Source organism: Papilio polytes, unplaced genomic scaffold, assembly GCF_000836215.1.
Source record: "Papilio polytes unplaced genomic scaffold, Ppol_1.0 DF823177.1, whole genome shotgun sequence".
NCBI classification, from domain to species: domain Eukaryota; kingdom Metazoa; phylum Arthropoda; class Insecta; order Lepidoptera; family Papilionidae; genus Papilio; species Papilio polytes.
The window spans coordinates 2,353,521-2,373,799 of NW_013526027.1; the positions used below are offsets into that span (position 1 = coordinate 2,353,521).

Here is a 20,279-nt window from a genome sequence, read left to right on the forward strand (position 1 = left end):
ACTGTACAGTTAAAACTGACCGTATGTTATAGCGATGTTTTATTAAGTTATCGAAGACAACAATAGCTTCTAACATATGCTTAAAAATGTACAATTTAAAATTTAACTATACCTACCAACAACGGCTCAGCACTTACCTGTAACAATAATAAAACATTAACATTTTAAGTAAAATAGATTTGGTTTTGAAACCATAATATTAAGAAACTCTGTCGAAAACACAAGAAACTCGAATATGACAACGAGGTTTAGGCTAAGCGCCATCTGCGCTCGGACACCTCAAGCCCGGTGAATCTGTAAACGCCTCTTCAAGGTCAGTGACCATTCAGTCACAAAAAAATCGGACATGAGTTTAATTTAATAAAGAGGTTATAAAAAAAAATATAATTGTAGTGATAAACATTTTCGAACGTCTTCAAGAAAGTACCGCCTGTTTTAGATCGCAAATAGCGCGGAACGTAACCATTTTGAAAGATTTGCTTTGCAACTTAGTAGTTTTAGAGCAAACTTAATGACACGTAAAAGAGTGAAATAGTGTTTTTAATAGATATTAAACTATATACATAACTAGCTGTTCCCATGCGGCTTCATCCGAATGAAAACTTTATTTTAATGTTTACATTTGTTATTGTCAATTGCAAATGTCAAAATTGCCGTTACCATAGTCTATGGTCCCTTTCTCACAAGAATGGTATTTTTCCAATTTATTTACGTTCCAAGTTATTTATTTAAGTTCAATAATGTTGAACGTATAGAGCTTAAAGCGTGTCATACCTGTAGGGCTTTTTACTGAAGAAATAATTATTCAAAAATATGCTGTGATTGCTTACATTCTGCGCCACAAAGTAGTGTGTGTTTCCTCTTTATTATATTAAAAAGTATAGATATAGAAGTATTGATAGTATAGATAACATAGAGTGAAGATTAACAATTTAAAGAGAATAATATGGGGGAAAGTGGAGTTTTATGTTTCTTCAATGGGAATGCAAAAATAGCAGTCTTTTTTAATAGAATCCTGCAAATGAAACAATACTGGAGGATTAAAATAATTATTAAAAAATGCTCTTCGTCATTTTACAAACAGAAATATATTTTAATGTTTATTTCAAACAAAAATCTTTTAAATTTTAAAATATCCATTACCTAGTTTTTGTCATGAACTTTAAATAACTTGTCTGCAAAAATGTTAACAAAAGATTCGTAAAATTACTTCGACATTCAAACTTTTTTAAGTAATTAAAGGTTTATTTAAGATTGACATAAAAAATAGGAACACTTTTTTTACTTAGAATCACAACTTAAGAGTTATCTCATTGTTTAGAATTGTTTCCTAGACGGTATTGAACTTTTTTGGCTGTTTGTCTATAAAAAATCGGACAGTCATTCTGAAAAGACGAAGACTACACTTAAGAGCGGTAGCACACCTTGGACTAAACTATCGCACAACAGTTGTGCGATCGTCGGTTGTTTCACGGCCCATTCAGCTGTTTAGATGCACAACTAAAAGTCGAGAAGTGTGCGCACCTTTATCTAAGCTCATAGGAATTAAAGCGAGAATAAATATTGCGATAGTTTGGTCAAAGGAGTGAACACGCTCTAAGTGTGCTATTTTTCTGCATCAGTCTTAAAGACTTGTCCGAATATTTCTTACCTATTCCTAGCAAAGACTAACAATAGGACGAGCACGAATCCAGCCACTTCCCAAATTGGGCGCCATTGAAATTCGCCTTTCAATATGAAAGCTGGATTCCTAGCCGATATCCGAGGCCGGAAATTGCAGCCTACAATAGAACGTTTCGGGATAATGATAGATAACGGTTAAAAGGGTTCTTGGAATTTCACTTATTCAAATCGTATTCCTTCTTATTACATTACTTTAGTTCCGAAAAACAATTGAGGAACGATTTAATAGAACAAATGATCAATTAATACCGCTCAAGTTTAACTGACCAGTCGAAATGTTCATTTAAAACTGGACTCGTGTTTTTATATGACCTATAGGTTGAGCTGCATGTGTAATATAAATGTAACACTACGAAGTGACCTGACTGTACATTGGACATATAAAATCGCATTACTCGATGTAGGTCAGAGAGTAACTGTCCGTAAAAAATGTGAAATCCCACTGCAGTTGGTCCCAGCGACGTGTCACAGCTATTAATTATACGACTGTTGTATTTAACTGTACGATACTAACAGTTGCTATATAAATATTGTGTAACGAATGAAAAATGCAGGAGTAATTTTTGTAAGTAATGCAGAGGACATTCGATGTTAATATTTATTAACATATTTTTAGTATTTACTTTGTACAGTATGTTAAAATTATACAAATTGTATGGATTGTCATTTGTTAGAGCTTGTAGCCTGAACTGCTGAACGGGTCTCGATAAAATTTGGCAAAGATGTAGAGGATAGTCTGGGCGAACAGGTAGGCTACTTACTGTCTTTAAATCCACACGGTCGAAATCTCGGGCGAAAGCTATCAGTCATCTCAGTCATAACTCACTTCTGGATCATGTCATCTTTCACGTAATCCATCTCTTTCTACATCTACCTTTACTGGTGTACCCCTCCACACAAACTGAACACAGGTTTTTATAATTTCAAACATAGTCTATTTGTAGAAGACTTATTTATAGCTTACCTAGTGTGACCTATAAAAGAGATGACGTCAACAAACAATTATGTTAAAAATAAAACTGTTTTACTTTTTTACCTGAATTTTATTATTGCAGCATCAATAGGCATATGATAAAAAGTATTTCAGTGAATACGAATTTTAATTAAACTGTACCTTCCAATTTAAGTTAAATCATAATTAAAAGGCACGGGGCGAATTGAAAATGCAACGCCGTTTAAACAATAACCAAGCGGCTGAAGCTCCAGAATTAATCTCGATTGGTATTCCGAAATCCAAATCTTTTTAATAAAGCTTTATCTTAAAACTCTTTTTCAATTTTAATCAATAAAGATTAAGCTACGACAGCTGAGATTGTAAAGTGTGATGAAATGATAATAGTTATTACCAGCTTTTAGTTGCGACTTCGTCTGAAGGAAATTATAAAATATCTAGCAATAAATATAATCGTAACTATCTATGTCAAAGCTATAAAGTAGTATTATTACGTAGATGTAGAATGCACATAAGGACACACAGACGTGTATATTATCATTAATTCAACAAACCAACGCCATCTCTGTGTTGTTAAGTCAGCAATGACCTACATCACGTTATACTCATTTTTTTTACATTATACGGTGGCAAACGAACAAGTGGCCAGATGAATCCGCCAAAATGGCGAAGCGACCGCTGCCTAGACATTCGCAATAGCAGATGCGTTGCCTGCTCTTAATCGACAGAGGAGGAGATGCACATAAAGAGGATATTTACACTTCCTGTTCGTCTCCTCCAACGTCTCAACCATGTTCCTTATACATCCTATTCTTATGAGGAAAAAGGGTCGGAAGGAAAAGGGAATGAAGTTGGTCCTCCAAGGTCATCGACAAGGGTTCATTTGTTTTGATTATAATCAGAATATGAAAGCAATATGCACAAGTAATAAACAAAAGTGATATAACCTGTATTTGTTAATTAAATGTTATCTGTACTAATATTTTACAGGAAAGATTTGTATTTTTGTATGTATTGAAATAACTCAAAAACTAGTGGGCCGATTTAAAAAATTCTTTCACTATTAAAAAGCTACGTTACCAGCGAGTAACATTGGCTATATTTATATTTATAAGTTTTTCGCAAATATATATTTCCAGAATCACTACAAAGTATTTTTAATCTGTCACAAGAGTTGGCAATTGTTTTACTTGTTTTAATTAAAACAATGGGTGAAAGCGGCTCTCGCATCAGATAGTAAATAAACGCATTTCACGCGACTGCTATACACAATTACTCACTAGTGCAAATAAAAGTTGTAAGAAAATACGTCAAACTCTTATTTTATTTACGAGGAAAAAAATCATTAAATATTTTTAATACGGAACATCCTTTAAATTTCTGCCTATTAAATGGTTTCTGTCTATTTATTGAGTAACGAAATCTAAACATTATATGTAGTTCATCACATACCGCTCCTGCTTAAACAAGATTATGCTTTGTGTGAACATGCCCTTACCTCGTATGTCTATGAATACCAATTGGCTACTGGTCCTAATCCGGCGATGGGATTATAGTTTATCTGTAGGGATTTATACTTTAGCTTGACAATACGCTAGAATTGTTCAATACTGACTAATGTAGATTGCAGGTTAGAAGCTAGATCGATATTTACAATCTAAAATTGGAAATGTATTCTTCCTATACAAGTCTGTTATAAACGTTTTATAGCTTCAGTACAAATTACATTGCACTTTAACTATGGTAAATCCTTCGTTTTTATTGTCGAAAATTTAAAAAGGTTTCATTAAAAGTTTTACACATATTCCATTATAAACGATTAGCTGTTGCTCGCGACTTCGTCCACGTAAATAATAAAGAAACATAGCCTATGTTACTCACTGATAAATTACCTTTCTAACGGTAAAAGATTTTTTTTTAATCGGCTAACAGTTTTAAGTTATTTCAATACATACAAAAATACAAATTCCTCTTTATAATATTAGTATAGTCAAGTAAACCTACAAAGGAGAAACCGGTCACCCAGTTTGCCTTCATATTACAACTGGGAACGATTAAAACCCAACTAAGAAAAGATTAAAATAATCAATCTAGATTTATCTATTTAGTTTAGGTAATACAACCTACAGAGATCATAACTGGAAGTTATTTCAAAATGTTAGAATAAACCAGCCGTATAATATAACATATGCTCAGGGATCACTAAACAAGCAACACTTAAACAATAAAACCACGCCATCGCGTCTGCTTGCAGGAATGGGTCCCAGCTCGAAAGTTCAATGACCTAGTAGAATATTTTTATATAGCAAAACGCATGCTCAATGATACTTGACTAAAATTTTACTACATTAATTTACAGGTTAACATCTGATAATAGGCTTACAAGCCTCTTTTCTCAAATAGCAATAGAAACCGCGAAAAAAAAAAACTAAAACATTACATACAAAAACACTGATTCTACTATTTATTTTCACGATTCGCGAAACATAGTTTGTAACCCAAAAAACACGTTTGAGTATTTTAAACTTTATATAAGGACTAGCTTTTGCCTGCGTCTCCGTCCACGTGTAATTAGAAATAAAAAATATAGCCTATGTTACCTCACAGATAAATTACCTTTCTAAAATATGAAACCATTTTTAAAAATCGGCCCAGTAGTTTTTGAGCCTTTTCATTACAATCAAACAAACAAAGTTTTCCTCTTTATAATATTAATATAGATAAATACTTTATTTTCATTCAAAAGTTAATATTGATTCCAAGAGCCAATGACTCGGTCGAAATTCAACTCTAATGGAATTGATGAAGTAACAGGATTTGCTGAAACCTATCCATGCGGCTAGATTAGCGGATGAATTGAGGATTACCTAGACCTGATTGCTGCTCGACCTTAAGTATGACCACTATTTGAACTAGGAAATTGGATTATTTTCGTTTGAACAGTTTTGATCGCAAAATCTGAAATTGTCGTCTTCCAATGTTATTTTAGTGGACGTTACTTTCTCGATTTTTTATTTAAACAAATAATCAATCGCAATTACTTCACCTCAAATCAATTTCAATAGGAAGCTACAACGATAAAATCGCGGAGCAAAAGTGTTTTACAACGGTGCCTCAATCAAAGCGGGAGAAGCAATTTGTGACAATTGAAAATAAATAAATGACCGTCGCCGTTTCCATTTGCCGGCTCCCAACCAACAACGAATTGGTCGATCATAGTTTGATTTCTTATTTTGTTTTAGAAAACAAATGATATCAGATTTAAAAAAGAATATTCAATTGTCATCTTACCATTTCTAGAAATAACTCTTCGCAGCATATGACCCAATCGACGCGCACCCATGCACTTCCTCTGCTCACGGACCACCTCATCCAGACAGTCACTGTCAGTCGCCGTATCATCTGCCGTGTCATCTTCTGACACCAGTGATTCACGCTTGTTTATTTCTATCTGTCTTTTATCACTAAAACTTAAAGTTGGTTCACTCGTTCCTAAACTCTTTGGTTCATCAGCCCAAGCATCCAGTTTCTGAACGTCGTTAAATAAATCATCTAAATTAGTTTCTAATAAACCTTTGGCACTACATATCACTTTACTGTTTAAATCTCTTTTGGTAATTATTGCGTCAACGCTGGTAGACAATCTTTTTTCTCTTTCACTCATCGACATTTCTTCCATTTCTTGTTTTTCACCGTCGTTTATATCTGTTTTATGTTGTCTGTTAGTTCGTTGTTTGAGTCTCAGAGAACTCTGTGTTACTAATTTCGAAATTGTATTATTTTCACTTTTTTCTTCTGAACTGTTTACCTCTTTCGTCCCTAAATGTTGCTGCGGATGACCTCCGCGGAACATATTTGATAACACGATCATTTTTAACGCCTTCAATGTACCGATGTATGTTAAAAATTCCATCACTGCATTCCTTTTTCATTTCACTTTTAATAACACTATACACTATGGACAAGAGGTTTTGTGTTTGTTACGGACAAAAACAAGCAAAAGATATATCAAAATTAAGAAAAATACAATAAAAAGAAACATTTAACCCTTGAGCATGACTCATCAAAGGCGAAACACAATCCTAAATGTTACTGTCAAAATGAAATGTACGTTGCCATGTCGCCGGAAATAAAGAAGCCTAACCCCGAAGTTAACATTTTATTTGGGCAATTTCCTTACACCGAAGCAATCCCACCGGAGGCGGTAAGAAACATTGACTTTACGATCGGAACATCGCGATCAGACGGACTATCGCATTCATTTTTATTCAACAAATACAGGTTTTCATTTGAAAGGAATAGACACAAATGTAACACTTATAAAACATTCGATAGATAAATTTAATGACTGATGAATTTAAGAGTTAACTATTTACTAAATAATTTATAAAAAAATCTCCAAGTCTCAACCGGACTTAAGAATATAACTCAAATTAATCTATCAGTCGGTCAATCCAAATCTATTAGTTTAAGACATTAGAGGTCAAAATCGAATACATTACGTAAAATTACATGTGTATATCAATCAAATATCCCGTTCAAGAAACAATTCATTCGAATTTTACGACTACTTTCCCCGAAACTGCGTAATCTCAATCCCGGTCTTAATATCCATTTTATGCGGCCATGAAGCTATTTTATAAGAAAAATAATCGTAACCCGCAACGGAATACAAAAGGACACGTATAGATTATAAAAAAACGCATAATTTTTTACTTATTGGATATAAACAAATGCCAATCATACAATCTCACAAGATATCCAACTAATTAACTACGACCCAATTCTAAATTTCAATTAAAAAAGTGCGGAATTTTCTACACTCATGATTCATAACTTCCTTCGATCACAAGTCTTATAAAAATAAACCATCTTTAAAAGAACTAATGATACAAGAACATTACGTGATAATAAGTAACACCTGCGCAGAGCACCTGTGGTATTTCTTCGGAAGACAATCATTTAATAACATTAACTAGGCCAATGTGATTTCCATAATCGTGTTTACTGTCCGATGAAGCATAGAAAATACATACAATACGGAATAAATTTCCTCAAGTGTATTGGATCTTTAACAATATTCTTTTTACAATAATTAAAAACACTTTCATATTGACGTATAGCCATTTTCGTGTTTTAAGAATTTATTTAAATAAGAAAAGAATTTAAGTCGAATCAACACAAACTTTAACATGTCCTTGTCCCTATGTATAGGGTCGGCGCAGTATGTGCTGCTCTTCCATACATCTCTATCAGCGGTCATATCTGAATGCACTCCCTTCTTAAGCACTTCTTTCACACAATTCATCCTTTCTTCGGGCTTCCTCTACTTTTGTAGCCACATTCAATCTTAACACTTTCTGGTCTATGTCCCCGTCCTCTCGTCGCATAACATCCATACCACGCTAACCTTGTGTACAACACACAACTAAATTGATATTTTGTTTGTATGATTTAACAAGCCACATACGTCTCCATTTGGTCAATGCTTATTTTCCTTGGTATCGTTACTTTAATTGGATCTAAATCAGCAGCCGCAACACTCAATTGGTGCCAATTATATTCATAGCCGTTAGAGGCACACTCGGCGTGAAACACCAATTCCGAACGAAAACTATTTTTAGATGGAATTCGTAGTTTTGTATTACATAAAGCGAATATTAGGAGTGTTATTAAGTAAGTATTAAGTCTTATATCTGCCATATAACATCTTGCTATTGTTACAAATATAATAAATGCGAAAGTTTAGATGGAAGGATAGAAGGATAGATGAATGTTTGTTTGAGTTTGGATCCTAAACGTCTGAACAGATCAGGATAAAATTCGGCGTAGACGTAGAGGATAGTCTGGATGAACATGTAGGCTATTTTGTTTTTTTATTAATTCCACGAGAACGGAGTAGCGGACTAAAGCTAGAACTTAGTAAATAATATTTTATTTAATTGATCCCGTCTTTCCGCTACTGAATCATCACTCTTGCTATACAAAACAATTTGCAGAATAGACCGCAGAGTAGGGTACCCACGATGTCAATTACAACGCACAAGAATCTCTCCAAGCGTTTAATTGTTCCATGTTGGAGTTTAACGACACTTACAAATTGTCTCTAATTCCCATACTACAGTACATCTCAATTAACAAGCGGGTCACAATTTACGGAAAGTATCAAAATTACGTCATAATACAAATTGTTATTCACGAATATGCATTAGAAATAAAAAAGCTAGCAAAAATTAACAAAAAACATAATTTTAAACCTCCTTCTGGAAGTCGGTTAAAAAAAATACTTAATAAATAATAGTTTATTTCATTTTGCTTACAAATTAATTTTGATAATCTACAACATATATCAAAAACTTGATTCAAAGACCCTAACGGAAGGTATACGAGTAAGTACAGCATTAAAAACGACCTCCTCTTTATAATATCGATACCCTCTGGGGACTTCCTTTAACAAGACATTCTTAAAAGGACATTCTATTTACCAACACGAATAAAACTCTATACTTTAGTTTACGCAAGAATTGATACAAGGAAAATAGAATTAAATAGCTTTATCGTTATAAACTGAAAATATATATTATTATTATTAGCTTAGATATAAAAATATCATGAAACATAAAAAAAAATTATGTTAAAGGCGTAATTAAATAAACTGTATAAATTAGATTATGCGGCTATAGACCTTAAAAATAAAATGAATAATATAACATTTTCCAGTGTCCTAGAAACATTTGATCGATTGAGCGCACAGCGTGCTAAAAGACCCGTCTAGCATCAATATTTTCTAACATTAGAGCTAACCAATTCCTATCCTAGCTTCAAACACACTAACTAACACGGAAATATCAGTCTTGTTCCTTCATCTTAAAGGTGATTTTTGTATGTCGTGTAGACTTTTGATGTCACTACCCGAGACAGCACTAAATTAAGTGCGATAGAACGATGATGTCAATTGAAACGATCCATAAATATGGAGCAGTTACCATGAACGAGTATCTCTATTTGAACAATATAGAATTTATCTAAACGTAAACCAAAAGCAACGTTATTATAACAATGTACTCTGTCGCGTGATGTCATTACGAAACTAAAACAAAAGGTGTATGGTAATGTCACCTAAAGTTTGCGAACTTAGTCTAAATTTAATCAGTCAAGTCATTTTATATTTGTCAGCACATTGACCGAACTATTGATTGAATCTCAGATATCACTATATGACATTTAACAAATTGCCGAACTATTAAAATCGTGGTTCTCTATCGTATTTCGAGCTCTCGCTCGATCGTGTTTCGTGCTCTCGTTCGCACGCTCGGTGAAGGAACTTGACAATGAGTCATGAGAAACCGATGTTCAATCTATACTGATATTTTAAAGAGGAAAGATTTGTATTTTTGTATGTATTGAAATAACACAAAAACTACTGGGCCGATTTAAAAAAACTTTCACCATTAAAAAGGCACTTTATGAGTGGCACATAGGCTATATTTTTTTAATGTACGCGGGCGAAGTCGCGAGTAACAGCTAGTGATTAATAAAACGTTATCAAATAAAAATGAAATTTCTGAAACTATCGAAGTTCGTACACTATCGGTAACACACACGTCCATTTAACTACGGCCTCGACGTTATAAAGGTACGGAACGATTGTAACCGTACATATCCTGCAGAAGAGGACATCCCATTTTCCGGTCAGAATAGTTTTCATTTGTGTGAATATGCAAAGGTAAACATTTAACAATCGTAGTCTACAGTAACAGTTTATTCTACTTCATCCTCTTAGAATTTAATATCAAACGTGGAGCTTTGTTCAAGTAATAGTTAGCACATATTAAAATTATTCAAATTTACTTTAAATTCTCTTATTTTTCTTCTTTCATTAATAAGAAATCTAAATTCACACATTTCTAAATACACAATCAATTTTATTTTACATTATATTCACCTTCATAATACACACTTTTACCCGCGACTTTGAGCTCGCGAAATTAAAAAGAAAAACGTAATAGTAGCCTTTGTGTTCTTCCAGACTATGTTCTACCTCTGTGGCAAATTCTTTAAGATTTGTTAAGCCGTGTTGGACATGGGTAGCAATAAACAATCGAACAATCCATGTGAACTTTCGCATATCAATATGAAGTATGATTAACTAATATTAATCGTATAAATGCGAAAGTTTAGATGGATCGATGTTTGTTAGTTTGTAGCCTAAACGGCTGAACGGATTTTGATGAAATTTGGTACAGGTAGAAGATAGTTTGGAAGAATACTTAGGCTACTCAATATTGTTTTTTTTTAATTTCACGCGGCAACAGTATTAATTAATAATATTATATCACGATAGTTCGATTATAATAATACAGAAGTACAAAGAATTTCGCAATACATGATATTATATTAAACCGTCACAATCCGCCACGCAAGATCAGTTTGCATACGACATACGTTTTTAATATCGTATATCTAATCTAGTTCACCTTGATTATTAGCACATTAACCTAATTAATACATCATTTGAAACCTAGACTTGGATCAAGACGTCAATGTTTATCTAGTTTATGACAAAACTACCTTTGGCCTGCGACACCCTCCACGTAGAATTTAAAACTAAGTGGCCTATTTGTTCTCCCAGACTATCCTCTAAATCTACGTCAAATTTCATCGAAATCCCTTCAGTAGTTTAGGCTACAAACTACATCCATGATAAATCTACATTCCACTAAACATTAGTAGAATACAGTTTTACTAGTTGAATACACTCTTATTAGTAGAATATGTCAAAGACTATAAATAATCACAAGAAAATCATCTTTACATCAACAGATTTGCGAACAAATCGTGCCGGAACAATCGATGTTATAGCCTAATATCCATAAAACAAGCAAATAAACCATTAACACAGATCTGGTAAGGTCAATGCGCTGCGCTCCGACGGACTGGTTAGCGCAAATAGCACAGCTATGACATAATTGTGTGAATATTCACATGGTATTTAGCTGGCTAAAGTTTCTGCTCGTATCAGATCAGTTTTAATAACTCCGTGTAAATTAGGAAACATTTTAGTCTAGATAGTCGCAGGTATTTTGACAATTTGAATGTCCCCATTACGATATTTAGGGCCTGTCCCACCAGTGGCCGATAGAGGCTCAGATAGCTTAAAATGACGTCACTGTCAGATAAAGGAACAAAATCCAATATTTCCATCACATATTTTACACGTTCGATTGTTATCAGACAATTTACAATTTGGTACGTCTGACACTGACCTGGTACCAATTTTATCTAAAAATTTCTTTCGTTATAACCACCGTAATGTAAATGAAAAAAATTTTTAAATGTAGAAGAAAAAAAAAGAATGACAACAATGATTCGTGTTATCTAACTCGTTGAGTAAATTCTAAAAGCTTTCTAAAGCTTACAAAATTTAACCAGCGACCAGTTTCGAGAAATCGCTTTCTCAATTCCACACCTCCAGATACGGACAGATGATGCAGTTCGATGGTAATAAGTAACCTTACATAAGATAAATCATTTGTATTATTTTATTTAACGAATTTTTTCTTTAATTTATTGGCTGTATTTTTTTCAGTCAGTCATCAACTCATCAAGAAACTTGAGTGTCATTACGCGATCAAACAGAAGTCTTTATCGAAAATATTAAAGAGTAGCTGTTGCTCGCGACTTCGCCTGCGTGAAATTAAACAAATATAGCCTATGTTATGCACAGATAAATTACATTTCTAACAGTGAATGAATTTTTAAAATCGGACCAGTAGTTTTTGATTTATTTCAATACATACATAAATACAAATTTTTCCTATTAATAACATTAGTATAAAAGTATAGAATAAATTCCTTATCCACTTTTCTTACTTGCTACCTTGACAACTAACCTAATAAGCCAGACCACAACTTCAAGGTCGTTTTACTAACACTATAACATCCATACCTTAACCAGTTACAAAAAACTACCATATCAAGAGTTAGAAAGCTATGCAATTATTGCATTCGTCCGTACTTTCTCTCAATCAAAGCTAAGTGCACCCACTCGTCTATCCTTTTCTACCATACCAGCTCCGCTTACGTGGGACAGTGACACACGTATACGCTGAAGAAGTGAAGCGGAAACGTTCTTGTAGCGGCAATTGGTTATTTTCGGCCTTGAGTGAAAGTTTTGCAAACACGAACACTGAAGCAGTACTTGTATTTGATGAATATTAAAATACACGCACAAATTTAGAAATGATTATTTAAACGGAACATATAATTTATACGCTATAAAAATTAATCGTTCGAGGAAAATATAAAAAAGTGTCGTGGCATGAACGTGATAAGGTTACTTGACGCATTGAATATTATTTAATTTACCTACTGAACGTTTCTAAAAATAAAATAGTATCTGAAAATCTAAAGCCCGGTACTCTCAGTTCTAAATCCAACTGACAGTTTTAACTGTGCATTCGATGTTAGATGAAGCTAACATGAAACCATACAAGCTACATAACTCCGTACTAAATTTACTAACTTCACAACAGCTGAACCGATCTAAAAGAAAAGAACATAGATTACAACCTGTAATGATGCATAGACTATTAATTCAGTTTTTTTTTTATTGCACACACATAAACACAAACTGTATGACAGTTCGCGGATCATAAACGTTTATGTTCCTACTAGCTTTGTATTAAAGAACAAAATAAAATAGCCTATGTGGTCTTCCAGATCTATGCAAAATTTCATCGAGATCCGTTCAGAAATTTAAGCTACAAACTCTAACAAACTTCCATCCATCTAAACTTTCGCATTTGTAATATTAGCAAGATATGCAATGTTAGCATCTATCTAAATACGGAACTGAATTTTTACAATAGTCTTTGTTAGTAACAAACTATAACATCAGAAACTCGAGTTCACTGACCTATGAATAATCGATTAGACGTTTAAAAAACCTTTGTCAATGTAGAATCAAATGCAAACGTTTTTCATATTCACGGTCCACTTGCTTCAATGCAACACTACAAATACATCTATTACAATAACAATTACCGATAGATGCATTTCTACTGTTTCAATTCATTCAAATCACAAGTCTTTACACCTTATTTATACCCAAAACCTGAAATTTATACCAACACTTGACATGTTTCGTCAAATTTAATGTGTCGTGTTTGTGTTTTCTCATCGTTTTTGCAATATAAAAAACATTTTCGTCTCTTTTACTCTATTTAAAAGATTAAAATGTTTTTGTCAAAGTTTCGGCAGTGGAAACTCGATACAAAATTACAATAATACGTTTCGCCGAAACAAATGCGTTATTTTAACATTAAATAGAAATCGTTTGATGAAAATGTCGGTCGTTTCCCAGTTCCGTTAGTGTTATCGCTTTAATCGAGCTCGAGGAAAATAGGCTTTTGTTCTAATTGAATAAGGGTCAATCTCGTTTCACAACGCTGGATGTAATATACTCACACGACTGGTACCTGGTCTGTACAAGAAATGTATCATAAATCAGTTGTACTTACACTCGTTAAGTTGCCGAAACGTACACGTCTATACTAATATTATAAAGAAGAAAGATTTGTATTTTTATATGTATTGAAATAACTCAAAAACTACTGGGCCGATTTCAAAAATTCTCTCACTATTAAAAAATTACGTTATGAGTAACATGGACTTTTTTTTATTTAATTTCACGCGAGCAACAGCTAGTGTTTTATAATATGTTGTGAGTGCACTTTAAATTAACATGTTATTCAACATGATTTCATCGATATAAATCGAAAGCAGACTATGAAGATAAACGTTTAAATGTATTTCCAAAAATGCAAATAAATGATTCCGTCAAGGAATTCCTATTTCAACTGGACTTAGCGAACAATTTACAATTCATTAGCGACTGCGGTTTGTTTGTATAAAGACGATAAATCAGGACAATCTCGACGGCCGCAAAATGCAAACAAACGAAACAGTTTCCACCTCGATATTGATTAATAACAAACGCCGAATGATGATTCCATTACCAAACAACGATATACACCAATTTTATTGACCTTGCTCGGGGCCATTTACTAATTTTTTGCTCCGTTTGCTTGAGAAGGTCAAAACATTAATACACAATTAACCTAACCGACTTCGTTTAATTCGAGTAACAGACTGCGTTTATACAGACCTGATAAAGCGAATACAAACCGTCTTTGTTATTTAGAAATATCTTTAACACAATCCATCCATTTCACATGACATATTGATTACAATCACTAAGGAATTCGATACCGCCTTCGTTTAGAAATATCGACAATTGTAATCCGAAACATAACATTGAAAACTTCACGCTTACAATTTACTGGAACAAAACAAATAAACAATGCCTACGTCTTATCGGGGAGCATTTAATATAACTCGCGCTGTTAAGTCAACGAGAGGAATTTCGAAATATTGGATGTGGGTCAACTCGCGACACCATCGGTAAACAAAGAGTAAGTAAGAAAAAACTGAGGGGAATGTCCGATCCGATCGAGCAAAAAGGCGCCGTGGTCAGAAACAAACACAAAACCTCTTTGGAACCGGTGAGCGTTGTTCCATTCGATGGCACAGTCGAGGTCAACGCTTCCATTCTTGCGGCACGTTTCACATAATCACAATCAAAACACGGCAAAATACATGATCACACGCGGTACGTTCGCTGTTGCGGCGCGGACGTTTCGAAATGCGCCCGCCGGCGATCGGGCGTTCGCGCGCAAACGGCGTGTCTGCGACAAACACGCGTGCGCGCACAGATTTTCACAAAGCCACTGTTTCCCATGCGCGCTGCGCCCGCGTCGCGGCCCGCACACCACCGAGTGCCGCCAATTAGCCGTCACGGCCTTCGCCGCGGACAGGGTTGGCAAGACTTGGTCAAGTAATTGTGGTCACCCACCTTTAAACCTTTTTTAACTTCTTTAGACATATCTTATTTGCTTCAACCCCTTATACAAATAGTACAGCAAAAAATAATAAGAAGGCGATTACGATAAAACCAAAACATGAATAAAAATTCTACTTCCTACCTTGTTAGTTGTCAGTACAAATGTACACTATATATTCATCCCGTGTGATACAAAAAAAGATAGTGTCCCTTCAACTACAGTAACAATTTTAATACGAGTTTTCACTATTGAAATTATTGTCCTATGGCAACCCTAACAAAAGCTCTAAACGACAATAATCACACTTGCGAACAATGAACTGCGAAACATGAATTTACATAACTCTGTCTTCATAACTCAACCGTTTCCTTATACATCATTAACAGATATTGTTTATTTTATTGCAATCTCATTCATATCTTGTTTACATAAAACATTTCGTCACAAACTGCAGAGGAAAATAAATCATCATCAATTTGAAATAATGTTTTAACAAACATAACCTACAAACATAACAAACATAACATAACCTACCTAAATTTTTTCTTTTGAATCTTAAAAATCATTATAAGAAAAATACCATTCTAAATCGAATGATTATTGTTTCGACTGAATTGAATTCACAATAAAATTGACCATTTATCTCGTACCCAGTCTGTCTATAAAGTAGTCGAGTTCACAATCGACCGGTAACACATACAGCAGTATTTTCTAGTTCCTATCAACAAAGTTGTACTAAATTTGGGACCAAAACACAGATATTCAGAATAGTATACTAGATGTGCCTATCTATTTGAACTGATTTTTTCTATTAGTTTGAAGTTTGTTGAGCCACATCCAGCGCACTGATTGGTCGATACGTAATTATATCGAGTGGAGACCGGATCGTAATTTTTATGAGCTCAAATTGGCGCGGACGAGGCCGTGACGTCACGGGACGTGTGCTCTCGTGCGTAATTTGGCAATGGGACCCATTTGATGGGAAACTTGAACGAGGCCATCGAGGAACGTTTGTGTTTTTATCGAAACTGACACACAATTTTTGGGCCACGACACAAACAAGCATTTACAGTTTAAAATGATTTCTGAATTCACCAACACGATAACAACGTTTTGCGACATCGTTGCAGCAAAGTCTGAATAAATAAAGCATACAATTTTCTCGAATAGAACCCCGTATCATTTGAATGTTAAACTATGTGATACTACGAATAAATAAAAGAATTCCCGGGACGATATTTTCGCTGTCTTCAAGAATATATGTAAAGAAAACAAATAGCCTAAATCCATTGTACTCTGAACTGAAATGTAAAAACATTTAACACTAGGCTTCATCCGCGACTCCGTCCGCGTGGAATTTAAAAAACATAAATGAGTAGCCTTTGCCCTTCCAGACTATCCTCTAAGTCTATACCAAAATTCGAGATCCGTTCAGTCGTTTAGGCTACAAACTCTAACAAACATCCATCCATCTAAACTTTCGCATTTATAATATTAGTGAGATATATAAAGTTTGTTATCATTTTTGTCAGCTACATCAAGTCGTCGGCAAGTCGGTATCGGTATTCTATTAATTTATATTAATACCGATGGCCATCGCGTGGTATGGACATGTTATGCGACGAGAGGATAGGGACATTAATCAGAAAGTCTTAAAATTGAAAGTACAAAGGTAGAGGAAGACCGAAGAAAGTATGGATGGACTGAAAGAGGATATGCTTAAGAAGGGAGTGGATTCAAATATGACGGCTGATAGAAATGTATGGAAGAGCAACACACACTGTGCCTACTTCTGTAGGGATAAGGGAAAGTTGATGACTACCGTCGGCCGTCATTCGAGTCTCGTGAAATCGCACCTTTACTCTACGTATATGAGGTAGCAATTATCTTGAGACACGATCGCCGAAAACCATCAGTGTAATTGTAATTACTTTCATGGTCTCCGTTTTATAATATTTTCACAATAAACTTAAACCTTTATTAGCAACATTTTTGTTATTTCGGTTTCAATTTGTACCTTTAACTGTATTTATTATCTGCTACTAAAACAGGTTTTATCGACCTTAGCAATTACACGTCTAAAAATAGCATTTAAAAACCCAAAAACGTCAATGCTGTTCCAATTTCAAAATAAAAGCAATTTATTTTTTTATTATTTAAATTCGGCCTGTTTAAAATGCAGTTTATAATTTTCATTTGAATTTATTTTGAACAAATTTAATGAATAATTCTGGCTACATTTTAGGCAAACGATCGATTTATTTAATTAAGAGAGATACAGAAGTTATTATTTCGATGAGTTAGGAAATCCTAAAACATTTTGAGGAAATTGGTTTGTATTTGAATTGTTCCAATGTACCGTCGTACGTGACCTTTTCACCGCTGTTATTCAAAGATGTTACATTGGTTTTACATTATTATGAGAATGTCAGATAAATTATATATCATACTTCATATTGATATTATAAATGCGAATGTTTAGATGGATGTTTGTTTGTAGCCTAAACTGCCAGAATCTCGATGAAAATTGACATAGATGTAGAGCATAGACTGACAAAACACACTACTTTAGTTTTTTTAAATTCCACGCGGACATAATCGTGGGCGTAAGGTAGTATTTTCATTACACGTAAGGACATGGGTGCTATTTTAATAAATCATCCAATATCTACTGGCACAAATGATGAAAACTACATATTTCAATCTTCTGAACTTCGTACTGATTACAAAAAAAATAAGTGACGTCATTAAACGAACAGAGTGGAAACTTAAAAATAGGTCTTACAAAGACGCGTTTTTCTCATTCAAAGGGGGAAATGAGCGCAAGAAATGAGTAAAGCGGGCGGAACGGGAAATTACATACAGTTTGCTCTTCCAATGAGGACGTCATAGGTATTCTTTTTTATTTAAAAACATAACATTACATGATTAAAACTAGCTGTTGCCTACGACTTCGTCCACGCAATATTAAAATAAAAAAGTAGCCTATAATATGCCCATCTATGTAAGCTTCCCTTCAGTGGAAGTCCAGTCGAAATCGGCCCAGCCGTTTTGGAGTCTATCCGGAACAAACGCGGCTTGCGGACAGACAGACAAAAAATGTTTAAACGCGATTTTCGTTATCAGCAACGCAAATACATCTTCCCGAAATCTGGATTTTTTCTTATATTACAAACAGACACTCCAATTTTATTATATGTATAGATACAGATTAGTCAATTTGTAACAAGTAAACATGTAGGTATGTATGTATGTAGGATTAACCACAAACTAGCTGTAAACTAGTTAACACCGTAACTATGTTTGTTAAACGGGGCTTGTTTATGTTGACAAAGGTACATTCAAAAACTAGGTAATTAAAACTTTGCATTCAGTTTATATTAGTCCGTCCAATTTAACATACGTCGACCTCAACCATCGATAAACAAACTTAAAAGGGATAGTCAGAGTTAGATAATCTTATTAAACAGAATATTAGCATACCTCCATCGCTTTCTCTGCATCTATTTAATTACAAATGTGATATGTAAAATATATAAAAATACCTATTGCTTGCCCCTACATCCGTGTGGTATTAAAAAAAAATAGTCTATGTTACTCACAAATAAATTACCTTTTTAACGGTGAAAAAGTTTTAATTAATCGGCCCAGTAGCTTTTAAGTTAAGTTAAATTAATTAAGTTATTTCAATACATAAAAAATTACAAAAATATAATTTTTTCCTCTTTACTCGTATAATATTAGTATCGAAGTATAGATATCATTGACTTGTATACTAAAATATTTAAAGCCTCTCTATTACCACTAAAATAACTTCGGTTTCCAGACAGATTTGCAAAGCTCATCCGCTGGTCTGATAAATTTAGAAGCCGGCTACGCTGGGGCAATGAATCTATGAATTTGTTATGCGGGTAGTTGAGAGTTGTGTATGCGGATGGCAGCGAATCGCATCACGGCACATTAATTTACCAAAACAAGTTTACAATGCAACCTTGATAGGTATTGCACAAGCGAAATTGGCAATTATATCATATCATTAGCTCCAAAATCCATTTGTAGCGTATGTACAGTGGGGGAATCTGTTAGTGTTCCACCTTAAAAGCTACAATCGTTTGAACATTTTGAATCAAGACGTGACACAAAAACCTTATTAACATGCCTTCTTTTGCATTCACTGCTAACTAATTAGTTACTTGTTTAGGCGGAGTTTGTCTCGTTGCAATAAACAAGGCAATTTTTCCCTGAACTGGAACACCGCGGATTACCGCAACAGTACATAGATATTTATTTCTTCGTTTAATTAGAAATCTGCTACAAATATTTGCAATGCTTCATAAAGAAAATTTAATTTAAACGAACCAGTTCACAAATGCACGGACAAAACCCGTACACCGCTGTTCAATTAGCAAAACAGCATTCGAAATCGACTTCCATAACACCATCAAAGTTAATTAAATCGCCGGTAATTACAGCGACAAACGAGACCCGAACAAACTTGCCCCACGTTGGGCGCCAATGTTTGTACCTTGTTAGAGCACCCACGAACCGTTTGCACTGAACTTTGCGGTGCTTCCGTTTTATTTACCAACAGCGAATGTGGCCCAACTTTAACGTTTACCTCAATAAATCTTCCAAGAATTTACAACCCAAACTATCCAACTCATATCATAACCTTTGTTCTCTACAGTTTACTGTTCATACATAAATATTTTGTTCAAACTGTTCAGCGCATAATGCAA

At 34.1% G+C, this 20,279-nt stretch overlaps 1 protein-coding gene across 4 annotated transcripts in view; it reads right to left on the reverse strand.

Annotated features, from left to right (window-relative positions):
* Nucleotides 1–20,279, reverse strand: part of LOC106105187 (atypical protein kinase C) — a 122,147-nt gene that overhangs the window by 98,722 nt on the left and 3,146 nt on the right. The window contains exons 1-2 of one of the 4 annotated variants that reach the window (XM_013285444.1): nt 15,189–15,436; nt 5,927–6,590 (exon numbers count right to left, since the gene is read on the reverse strand). The exons of 2 other annotated variants lie outside the window; for them this stretch is intronic. In XM_013285444.1, the coding sequence (XP_013140898.1) occupies nt 5,927–6,548 (622 nt within the window). In that variant the 5' untranslated portion in view covers nt 6,549–6,590; nt 15,189–15,436. Of the gene's footprint in view, nt 1–5,926; nt 6,591–15,188; nt 15,437–20,279 lie in introns of those variants that run through there. One more of the 4 variants, XM_013285445.1, reaches the window with a different exon arrangement.